Source organism: Camelus bactrianus, chromosome 5, assembly GCF_048773025.1.
Source record: "Camelus bactrianus isolate YW-2024 breed Bactrian camel chromosome 5, ASM4877302v1, whole genome shotgun sequence".
NCBI classification, from domain to species: Eukaryota; Metazoa; Chordata; class Mammalia; order Artiodactyla; family Camelidae; genus Camelus; species Camelus bactrianus.
Genome location: NC_133543.1, coordinates 12,618,287 through 12,630,110, shown reverse-complemented (window position 1 = coordinate 12,630,110; position 11,824 = coordinate 12,618,287). Strand labels below are relative to the sequence as shown.

Sequence of the window (11,824 nt, the reverse complement as noted above, 5' to 3'; positions counted from 1 at the left end):
CTGGCCTCTGCCCAAGGGCCTGCCTTTTTAGACTTTCACCCTGTTCTTCTGGTCTTTTCCAGGGGGCCATGTGGACAGCATAGGGACCTTGTACCCCAAAGCAGGGCGCAGTGCTGTGCCTCAGTAGGAGGCATCTGGTTGCAAGGAACACAAGCTACTCCAGCCAACTTAAGGGAACTTAAGGAAAGAGGGGGCTTCCTGGGAGGGCAGCTGAACCCCCATGAACCCAAAGCCAGGAAGTGCCCCAGTCATGACGAGGTCAGCTGCCACCCCCATCCCCCCACTCCTTCGGACTCTCCAGGTCCTCAAGGGCTCAGCCTCTCTGCATTTGTTCTCAGCCTCTCTGCATGTCTACATCTTCCTCCCCATCAGTGGCCTCTGCTTTGGGCCCAATCACAGATGCCCGGACTCTGGCTTCAAAATCTGTGAGTCCAGGGCTCACAGTGGAATGAGGGCTCTGAGGCTCTCCTCTCGGGGCTGACATAGACTGATTGACTCCTGGGTCAGGTGACTTCCAGGTGCAGTCACTAAAGGCAAGCGGGGAAGGGTCATGTGACCTGTGCAGGGGCCAGGACTTTGAGGAATGGGATCAAGTCCTCCAAGGAGGGGGGAGGGCATGGAAGACATGGGGGCATCTCTGGTACCATGGGTACAGGACGGAAGATGCCTAATAAATGGCCAATAGACCTCAGGGCCAGGGCCAAGGTTCTGCGTCCAGCCCTTTAACCTGCCTGTCCTTTCTGGCATCTGGTCCGTGAACTTACTGCAGCCTTTCCGGAATCCTGTTTATTTTTCTCACTTGCTCACAAAAGTGGCCAAGAGGTGCCAGGAAGACCTGAGTTCTAATCCAGGCCTGCCACTTACCAGCTCAGAAACACAAGATTTCTGAACATCCTCGCCTGCAAAATTGAGGTTATGCGAATCATCATGTGCCGTTGTGTGGAAGCCTTTATAGGAGCTGCTGGAGCTGAGGGTTTAGCCAAGGGCCTGGCACCCATGTGGTAGGCACCTTGAGAAGCATTTAAGTTTGTATTTTGCTCCATGAAGATCAGAAATTGGGATGGTGTGTAACTGAAAATGTTCCTTTTCTGCTGGCACGCAAAATAGGTCCATCTTCTAATTAATGGCATCCGAGATTTGGTGAAATATACTTACCAGTTGTGCTGACCTAAGGTAAACTGCGATACCTCTGGGTAAAAGTGTCCCCGTCTGCAAAACAGGGACAATGTCCGTCCTTCATCCAGCCACTGTGGGCTGAAATGAGACCACGTCTGCGGACAGTTTGGAGGGTGCCCGCCCCTCAACTCCATCCCTCCCGGATGACATCACTGGTGGGCAGAGGTGGGCTTGGGGCAAACAGGGCCATTCTGAGCCGGGACCATGTTTGTTTATCTGTGGAGAGGGCGGCCTCAGCACTGAGGGCCGAGCAAATATTTGTGGTTATGGATTAACTTGCGCTCCTGGCTGTCATGGCGGCAGTCCTTGCGGTGTCTCCACGGCCCACCCCAGTAAGTCCCTTTGGGCAGGTCTGGGAGGAGGTCCCAAGGAGGGTGAGCAGGGCTGAAGGTGGACCCCTCTAGCCGGGGTTCAAGGCCTGGCTGAAGCTGGGGGTAAAAGAAATCAGGGCTCTGCCAGCGGTCAGTCCCAGGTTGTGGTTGGCCTTCCCCAGGCCTGGGTGCCACCGTTCCTGGGGGCCTTCTTCCCAGACTTTGAGGGATAAGGAAGTTGGCTGAGGTCCCCCAGAGCCCAGGGCCATCACCAAAGGCGGCTTGGATCCCGGGACCTCCAGGCACCCCAGCCCACCCCACCCCCACCTCTACATCTAAGCTCTTCCGAGGTGTCTGATTTAAACAAATGTCAGAACCAGCCTCAGAGGGACTCAGGGAAGGTGAGAGTGAGATCGGATGGGGAGGCAGTGTAGAGGGGAGCACCTGGGTTTCTGGCCAGCAGGACTACCTCCATGGCCTTGTGGTGCCCCTGGTGGCTTGCGGCAGGGGTTAAGATTCCAGGCCTGGAGCCACACAGGCCTGGGCTTGAGCACCAGCCCCGGCACTTCCTGGTTGTGGGTGTTTATATAAGCTACTTCCCTCCTATGAGCCCCAACTCCCCGCTATATGAAAGGGGATGACAGGGGGAGGGTAGAGCTCAGTGGTAGTGTGCATGCTTGGCATGCATGAGGTCCTGGGTTCAATCCCCAGTACCGCCATTAAAAAAATTTTTTTTAATAAAACAAACAAAAAAATCAAAAAAAAAGGGGGGGGGTGACAACATTAATATCCACCTCTTGAGTGGCGGTAAGACTTACCTGAACTAATAATGGCGACTGCAATGAGCACTCCGTACTTAACAGCTTTACTAGATCCACTCACTGAATTCTCACAATAACCCCCGGGGGCAGAAAGACAGCTCTTCTGTCCATTTTTACAAATGAGGACACCGAGGGGCAGTTAGGTATCTCGCTCAACATTCCTGTCCTGGAGCTGGGATTTGCACCCAGTGGTCTGACTTGGTGGCCTGCCGTCAGAACCACGTACAAATGCTTGAAAGACAACATGAGTGGCCAAAACACGTTGGTGATTCCTCTTAGCCTGGCGTTTTGATTCAGCAAAGGTGCCAGCCCCGAACCCTCACTGAGGGAGGGCAGGAATATTCTGGGTGCACCAGCCACAGCCCTTCTGTCCCTTTAGGTCTTCACCAGGATGCAGCTCCCTTTCCACCTTCTCTCCTCACCCTGCAGACCCAGGTCATGTGACTTCAGCCCCACAGACAGAAGGGGACAGAGGCCCCAGGCGGCTATCTGAACAGGGACCCCCGAGCCCAGGTTTTGGCCTGGCCGTCAGCACACACAGGGGGCCCAGTGCCTTGGCCGCCACCCAGGGCAGCAGGCAGAGTGGGGCTGGGGGCTGCCGGGCGCTCAGAAGCCCTCCTCAGACAGGTGCCAGGATGTGGCAGCTTGGAAGCCTCTTCCTGCTCTCGACCATCTGGGGAATTTCCAGCACACCAGCTCCTCCTGGTAAGGCCGCTCTCCTGCCCCACCCCACCTCCGTGGGACCCTGGGGGCTGTTCCAGGGCGACACAGGGCCACGCCCACGCCTGCACACCTTCCTCCATCTCCTCTGAGCCTCAGGATGAGATGAGAGGCCTGGGGCCTGGGATGAATTAACTGCCGTGAACCCGGTGGCAGGCCCCCCAGGGACAGGGCTGAGAGCCCCACTGTGTCACATCCTGAAGCTCTTTCCTCACCCTGGGTGTGGTGGGGGGGGTCACAGAGTCCCCAGGCTTTCTCACCCCACCCCTCACTCCCTCAACTGTGAAAGTCCCAGGCCCAGCTGCCACCTATACTGCCCCCGGGGCAGCCTCTCCTCCTAAAAATGCCCACCTGCTGGCTGCTGCCCTGCCCCAACCCCTCCCCTGGCCTCCACCACCTGGAGGCTGGGATGCTCGGGTAGGCCTGTGGGAGGAAGGAGCAATCTGGCTTATTCTGTAGCCTCCACCATCCCCCTGCCACCTCCTTGAGCCACAACAGGCTGTTTCTTACATTTATGCCTCTTCCTGAACTGCTTGTCTGCTTTGGGTGCCCTTCCCCCGCCCCTCCTCCTGCCTGGCTCTTGTCTGTGGTCCGTTTGGTTCCCATGTCCAGGTTCAATCAGGCATATCTTCCTTTCCCAAGGATGCCCTTCTGGCCTTTGCATTCTTGAGCCTCTCTTGCTTAATCCCCTGACTCGCTCCCTCCACCCTAGCTGCCCCCTGTACCCAAGGCAGATACCTCTCAGAGCCCAGGAGACATCTGGTGATGCCCACTGCGTGACAGGTCTGCTGTTCTCCAGGCATGCCTGCCCATGGGGACAGGCATGGAAAACGCTCCATGAGGGGGGAAGGTGGAGGAGGAGGGCAGAGGGAGGATGGAGGGATGGCATCAGGATGGGGTTGCACAAGGTGTATTTGGAGAGCAAGACCAAGTTAACTTTGTAGTTTAATAATCACCACAGCAGCAGCAGATGGCATTTGTCACTGGCTGCTCATTTTTGTGCCAGGCCCCAGACTAAGTTTTCTATGATGATCCTGTCCTCATTTTTCGATGAACACACCAAAGTTTAGAGAGGTACAGACACTGGCTCAAGGTCACACGGAGGTCGGGTTGGATTCGACTGTCTGCCTGTCTCAATGCACACACTCTGAATGGCCAAATCCTGTCCTCCGGTGGCCGGCCTGCTGCTTTGAGGAGGAAGAGGGCAGAGGAGCCGGGAGGGGGCCGTTACCTGGAATTATAATCCCAAGGGGCCCGAGACAGACACCTCCCCAGGCTCTTCCCCGCTGGACCCCCTAGGGCCCCTTCCCGCAGGCGCCCCACCAAAATGAGCTCCCCTACCCCCTCCCCAGACTCCGTGTTCTCCAGCAGCCAGAATGCCCACCAGGTACTGCGGATCCGCAAACGCGCCAACAGCTTCCTGGAGGAGCTCCGGCCCGGCAGCCTGGAGCGGGAGTGCAAGGAGGAGATCTGTGATTTTGAGGAGGTGTGGGAGATTTTCCAAGACATGAAAGAAACGGTAAGGCCGCCCCCACTGGGTCCACCGGGCGAGGCTCAGGGGTGGGACGTGGAGGAGCCGGCTGGGGCCTAGTTGCTGAGGCCCTCTTGGGAGTCCTGGAAGGCCGTGGGCACCAGCCCTTTATCCTCCCAGGCTGTCGGGGGTGGGTCAGTGGAATGAATGGCCCTGTGGTCTGGTCTGGGCACACGTGACCGCAGGAAACAGAATTCTGCAATTAGCTGGAAAAGAGACTTCGGGGAAGCCTTAGGCTAGGATTCCTACCCAGTCCCATGGAGGTATTTCAGTCCCCCTCCACCTGCCGCTGGCCACCTCTGCCTCCCCTGCTCTCTCTCCCTGTGACCAAAAGCCCTCTTCCTCCGCAACTGCCAATCGGGGTCTATGTGACCCAGGACTCCCTGATGTCTGTCCACACACACTCTGTGCCTCAGTTCAAATTCCCCAGGGGTGACATCTGACTGCTCAGGGGATCTGGGGAAAGGGTCTGTGTCCTCTCTGGCCCCCAGGGCTCTGTGCTGGTGGCACTGAGGTGGTGGGATGCACTCAGGAAGGGAGGTGGCTTCCAGATCCAAGGCTCAGATCCCCTCCACCCCCAAGGGCGCTCCAGCTCCAAAGCCCTGGGACCCTTAAAGCTGTCTCTCCTAGGGATGCCCTTCCCACTTAGGGCTCTCAAGGCTGAAAGGGGAACTCTGGTTGGCTCCGTTTCTGGCCCTCAGCCACCACCTCCCTGGCTAGATCCCTGCTGCCTCTTTCCCCATCCCGCCTCCTCAGCAGATGCCAAAATGTTTTTCTACAGGCACAGCCTGAGCACTTCCCATTCCTCCCCACCTGCAGCCCCGGTCCCCCTGGCCAGCAGAGGGGCTTGTGGCCTAGGCATTATGCCATGGATCTCAGGGAGTAGTGGTCCCCCACCAACAGCATAAGTGCCACCAGGGACTTGGTTAGAAAAGCAGACTCTGCTGCCCCAGACCCTCTGAACCAGCAGTCTGTGTCTCGCCCACGATATCCTGCTAGTTACCTAACTTTGAGGACGTGGCTTAGGGCAGACCAGAGTCGGGTGCCAGGAGCGATAGGGCTGGGCTGGAAGAAGGCAGAGGCCCTCGGTGGAAGACTTGTGTCCCCTTCTTTCAGAGGCTGCGGTGGTAGCATACAGCGAGGGCCCCCGGGGCTGGCTTCCAGCTGCCCCAGGGAGGGATGTGGGGTGGAGATCGGATAGAGGCAAGGAGGGGCCTGGCCTTACTCAGGGTGCGGCTGCATCAGAGGCTGGGGTTGTCCCTCTCTATGTGGAAGCCTCTCACTCCACTGCCCGCTTAGATGCTGCCCTGCCCGACCTGGGCCAGGCCGGGGGCTGACGGCTTCTGACGAGGCCCCTTCTCTCCACAGATGACCTTCTGGTCCAAGTACTACGGTGAGTGCACTCCAGGCCCCCCGCTGCGTGCGGCGCCCTTGCCCCTTGGGGTTGCTGCTGTGGGGACGCGGAGGAGGCTGGCGGCCCCAGTGACGCCCTCCTCGCCCTGCGCCGCAGACGGGGACCAGTGCGAGGCCCCGCCCCCGGAGCACCAGTGCGACAGCCCGTGCTGCGGGCACGGCACGTGCATCGACGGCCTGGGAGGCTTCCGCTGCGACTGCGCGCGGGGCTGGGAGGGCCTCTTCTGCAGACACGGTGAGAGGGCATCCGCGGGGCAGCGGGAGGCTGCGGCGGGGCCGGGGACCAGGGGCGGGGCCGGACCAGCCCAGGAGGGGCGGGGCCCGGGCGAGCAGAGCCACCGCGCCGGGGCGGCGCTCTCCTCCCTGTCCCCGCAGAGGTGCGCTTCTCCAACTGCTCGGCGAACAACGGCGGCTGCTCGCACTACTGCCTGGAGGGGGATGGCGGGCGCCGCTGCAGCTGCGCGCCCGGCTACCGGCTGGGGGACGACCACCGGCGGTGCGAGCCCCAGGGTGAGCCCCTGATGGGGAGGGCAGTGAGTGAGCAGCACCGTAGAGTCCCAGTGGGAGGAGCCCGTGGTCGTGCCCGCGGCGGGTCTCCTGCTGGCTCTTTCCTGGGCTTGCCCGCCTTCCTCCAGGTGCGCCGCTCACCTTGGGGACGCCTCCTGGGGCAGGAGCACAGAGGAAGCTCATCTCCCAAAAGGATAAAACGATGTAGAGGGCCAAGCATCTTTCTCCATCTATCGTGGATGGCTTTATTTCCCTCTTTACCTCCGACTTCTCCGAGGAGAGACAGGAAGCGTGATTCTACCTTCTTTTCTGTTTTCCTTTTAATACATGTTAATTGCTATCACATTCATATACGTACACAACAGTCAGGGGTTTACAGCTCTTGCGATGAATTTCAGCAGGCTGATCCTCTTTCATTCATTGCGCGGTGCCCTCGGTGGACCCTTTTAATGTGGAAATTCCCATCTCCTACCTCTTGGAACGTTTCTCTATGTCTGTGATCACCTGGCCTTCGCTTTCTCTGTTCCTCTTTCTGCACCTCCTAATCAGATCTCTTCTGGATTGACCTTCTAGTTTCATTATCTCTTCTATTTTACATCTCTTTGACTTGGTGATCTTCTTTCAGGGAACTTTCCACAACTTTATATTCCAAACATTTAACTGAAAAAAATTTAGCTTTTCATTTGGAAATAATTAGAAATTCACAGGAAATTGCAAAGAAATGCCTGGTGGACCTCTTAGCCCGTAGGCTTTCCCGTGAAGCCATCTGAAGCCCAGGTCACTGGCAGAACCCCTGATGTCCAGCTTCTTAGATCTTGAGGTCACTTTCTGAGAGCTCGTGCTTGGGTGGCCCCTGCCTGGCTTCCAGCCCCTTGGAGAGGGTAGGGAAGAGAAGCTGGCATCTGCTTGATCTGCAGGTGTCTATATGACTCCTGGTCACCCTTGCATGTCACTATGATGGTGCCTGGAGTCCCCAGGTCACAGTCTCTGGTTCACCCTCTGCAGAAAACACACCTGTGGTCTTCTGCAGAGGTCACAGAGAATCAAGCCACTGATGAGGAGTTGAGGCAGAAGTATAGGGCTCTAGCAGTTTCTTCTACAAATTCTCAACATTTCCTGTATGGTTCCCCCTGCAGTGCATCCTCAGAGACCCACGGAGGCCTCCAGGCTTCTGTGGTGTCAAGCAGGCTGCTCCTGGCATCTGCTACCGCAAGTTGAGGTTTCTGCTTTGTCAGTCGGCCAAGTCAGTTACAGTGGCCCTCTGCTCTCCAGCTTCTAGAATTTTGTCGCTGCTGTCTCCATGTTCTGTCCATCAGCAGTCCCCCTGCTGATGGTTTCCCATGGCTCCTACAAGTCCAAATCTCTCCACCCAGCATGAGTGGTCCATCATGAGCAGGCCAGTTCTGTTCTATGCTCTCTCCTCTGGGCAGAGGACCTCACAGCTATACTCGGAGCTGCCTTGAGGCTCTCTAGGAGTCCCCACCTCCTCTTCCCACAAGTTCTTACCTCTGTTAGGAGCTTGGCGGCATCCCAGCAAGAGACCTTACTTACTAGTCTCAGGGATTGCTCTCACCCATCTGGAAGTGTGTAACAGCCTGCCCAAGGGCACACTGCTGGGGAGAGAGGCTGCTTGGTCTGACACTTGCCATTAAGTGGCACTGTTGGTCAACTGACCATCCCAAGGGGATGTGCTGGTTGATGGAATAGTGTCTAAGCATCATTTATCCTACAACGCAGCAAACTAGGCTGCTGGCAGGAGATGCACAGAGGTGGTGGGGAGCAGTCTCGGGAGCAGGGCCTGGCACTCACCAGCCTCCCCTACCTTCAGTGACATTCCCCTGTGGGAGGTCAGGGAAGCGGATAGAGAAGAAACGCAAGAACGTGAAACGTGACACGGACCAAGGAGACCGAGAAAATCAAGAAGACCAAGGAGACCAAGAAAAGAAAGGAGACCAAAAAAACCAAGGAGACCAAGAAAACAAAGGAGACCAAGAAAACCAAGGAGACCAAAAAAACCAAGGAGACCAAGAAAACAAAGGAGACCAAGAAAACCAAGGAGACCAAAAAAACCAAGGAGACCAAGTAAACCAAGGAGACCACGTAAACCAAGGAGACCAAAAAAACCAAGGAGACCAAGTAAACAAAGGAGACCAAAAAAATGAAGGAGACCAGAGAGACCAAGGAGACCAAGTGGATCCGCGGCTCATCAATGGGAAGTTGACCGGATGGGGAGAAAGCCCCTGGCAGGTGAGAGCAGACGCAGCTCACCAGCTGGGTCAGGGTCCCTGAGCCCCAGCTGGGAGCTCCCGCTCAGGACGCACAAATGGGGAGGGAAGGGCTGCCTTGGGGGGAGTGTGGTGGAGCGGGTAGTGCTAAGGGTGGAGGGTTCTGGAGAAAGATGGCACTAACCTAATGGGGCCCAGGAGCCCGGGGCATGTGTAGGAAGGAGAGGCGTCATTCTCAAAACAAGCTGGAAAGGTAATGCTCTGCTGGTAGTATTTCAGGGAGAGACCTGGCTGAGGGGAGCAGTGTTTAAAGCAGGAGAGGGCTCGGAGGGAAGGTTGACCCCTGAGCACGTCTTCAGCCTCCCCATGCGAACTAACACCTATTTGGTTCCTGTCTCTGCCTGGCACTTGAGTGGGGGGTCCAGCGATCAATAAGCAGGGGATCGGCAGGCCTTGGGGAGCCCGTGGCCCCCAGGAGGTTTGGGCATCTAAATGCACAGCAAACTGATGCAGCCAGAGCCAGGATGGTTGGCAGGACAGGCAGGGGCTGAACCCTGAGGTGGGCACCAAGGCAGCCTGGGGGCCTCAAAGGCTTCCTGCAGGTCTCAAGACCTCGCCTGAGCCCCGAGTGTGGGAAGAACTCTCTGGATGCCGCAGAGGGTGATCACAGACAAAGGCGGGGGGATGCCCTGGAATAGGTGAATGCCATCAAACACGCAGAAATGGAGGATGCCATCAAAGCGCTGTGAGTCCATGCCCGTGTGAGCAGGGAACCCAGGAAAGACCTGCTTACACAGCCAGTGCCTCCGGCTTGAGTCCCAGGGCTGTGCTGAGACCCTGGGGCCCCGGCTCAGAGCTGCCAGCAGGCAATGTTGTGATGTCACTGCCCACCCCTACCCCCAGGTGATCCTGCTGGACTCGAAAAAGAAGCTGGCGTGTGGGGCGGTGCTCATCCACACCTCCTGGGTGCTGACGGCGGCCCACTGCTTCGACGACCCCAAGAAGCTCACCGTCAGGCTGGGTGTGGGCTGGAACCAGGAGGGAGGGAGAGGGCCCCGATGGGCTGGCAGGTGTGGAGCCTGGTCTCTGGGGCACCTGGAGGGAGGAGGCCTGTGTGCTACTAGCCTGCTACCCTTGGGGTGGAATTTTAGACACCGGGACACCCGGTATTTTGCACAGAATGGATTCTCTTCAAATCGGGTGCCTGGGTGCTTCCACATGTGTGTTTGCAAGTGAGGGGGTGCCACACACACTCAGCACCTCACTCTGTGTGTGTGGACCCACAGCGCCCTTGGGCACAGAGACCCCGGAGGCCTCACTGGCCTGGCTCACGGCCATGCCTCACCCAGACTGACGGGGACAGATTGCATCGCGGGGCCCTGGCATTCACCAGGCAGCCAGCTGCTTCCCTGCAACTGTCCAGGCCCCACTCTATACCAATTTCTGGGGGTGGGGGGCCCTCACACCACAATTTCTGCAAAAAGGAAGGGAAAGATGTATGGAGAATGAACGACCGAATTCACACTCCCTACAATTACATCCAGCACCACCAAGGGCCAGTGGCCTCCGTGGGGCTTGGCTTGGAATTTCCGGCTGCCCATCCCCACAATGTTCCAGGAACCTTGCCTGAGAAGACCTGGTGTCTTGTGTGTAATCCTTCTCCTCTGGCGGAGTGTGTGTCCTGCTGGGCCTCCTATCTGGGTCTTGCGGCTCCTGCCCCACCCCCACCATGGCCTGTCCCTGCCTCACACACTGCTGGCCAGGCCGCTGCTGGCCGGAGAGTCATGTCTCTCCAATCACAGGCTTTCCATGTTCTCTCGGTGGCTCTGGTCTGTGTGCCTGGTATCCAGGGAGCTTTGGGCTTCCCTGCCGAGTGCCCACGCACGGCTGGTCACTTCCCAGGCCTCCCTGCTCCATCCGTGAGCCAGTCCTGAGTTCAGAGCAGCCTCCTTCCTGCCCCTTCAGGATGGACACTGACGGGCTGTGCCCATTGACAGGGATCTAAGGTCCAGATCTGTGGCCTGGGATGGTGCTGGGGATGTGTGGTGACCACTCCAGCTGTGGACCCGCTCCCCACCCCACCTAGGGCCTGTGGGAGGTCCCTAGGGAGTGAGGAGGACCCAGTGGTGGGGGAGGCTCCCCCAAGCCCGCTCTGACAGCCCCTCCGCCCTGCAGGGGAGTATGACCTGCGGCGCTGGGAGAACTCGGAGGTGGACGTGGACATCAAAGAGATCGTCCTGCACCCCAACTATACCAAGAGCACCAGTGACAACGACATCGCCCTGCTCCGCCTGGCCCGGCCCGCCACTCTCTCGCCGACCATTGTGCCCATCTGCCTCCCGGACAGTGGCCTCTCAGAGCGCGAGCTCACCCAGGCCGGCCAGGAGACCATGGTGACGGGCTGGGGCTACCGCAGCGAGGCCAAGAGAAACCGCACCTTCATCCTCAACTTCATCAAGGTCCCCCTGGCCTCGCACAGCGACTGCGTCCAGACCATGCAGAACGAGATCTCCGAGAACATGCTGTGCGCGGGCATTCTCGGGGACACGCGGGATGCCTGCGGAGGGGACAGCGGGGGGCCTATGGTCGCCTCCTTCCGGGGCACCTGGTTCCTGGTGGGCCTGGTGAGCTGGGGGGAGGGCTGTGGGCGCCCCGACAAATACGGCGTTTACACCAAAGTCAGCCGTTACCTTGACTGGATCCATAGCCACATTGGAGCTGAGGAGGCCCCCCTCAAGAGCCAGGTGGTGCCTTAGCATCCCTCCCACGTGTGTCTGGACCCCAGGAGCCACCCTGGGGTGAGGGTGGGTTGTTGAATGGCAGCCTGTGGGACATTAAAGGGGGCGTGGAACAAGCACACCAACTGTGGCTGTCTGTCTTTCTCTCCATTAGTTTTCTCAGCTGTTCTGGAAGGAAGTCATATTGATGGAGCCTCTGCTGCCAGTCCCACACTTTATCAACAGACTCTTTTTCATTTGTAATTATTTTCTTTCTTCTTTTTTTGCATATTTATTTTTTAATTGAAGTATAGTCAGTTTACAATGTTGTGTCAATTTATAAACTGACTTTTATTGATTTCCCACAGCAACCCTGTGGGGTAGGGAGGAGCAGATCCCAGTT

The 11,824-nt window shown here is 57.8% G+C and overlaps 1 protein-coding gene across 1 annotated transcript; it reads left to right on the top strand.

Annotated features, from left to right (window-relative positions):
• The first annotated feature begins 1,373 nt into the window (after positions 1-1,373).
• On the top strand, positions 1,374-11,563 carry PROC (protein C, inactivator of coagulation factors Va and VIIIa). The gene is made up of 9 exons (XM_074363447.1): positions 1,374-1,508; positions 2,932-3,013; positions 4,381-4,547; positions 5,928-5,952; positions 6,070-6,207; positions 6,348-6,482; positions 8,308-8,726; positions 9,608-9,725; positions 10,880-11,563. The coding sequence occupies exons 1-9, from the start codon at positions 1,470-1,472 to the stop codon at positions 11,458-11,460; spliced, it is 1,704 nt and encodes a 567-aa protein (XP_074219548.1). The 5' UTR covers positions 1,374-1,469; the 3' UTR covers positions 11,461-11,563.
• Positions 11,564-11,824: the final 261 nt, after the last annotated feature.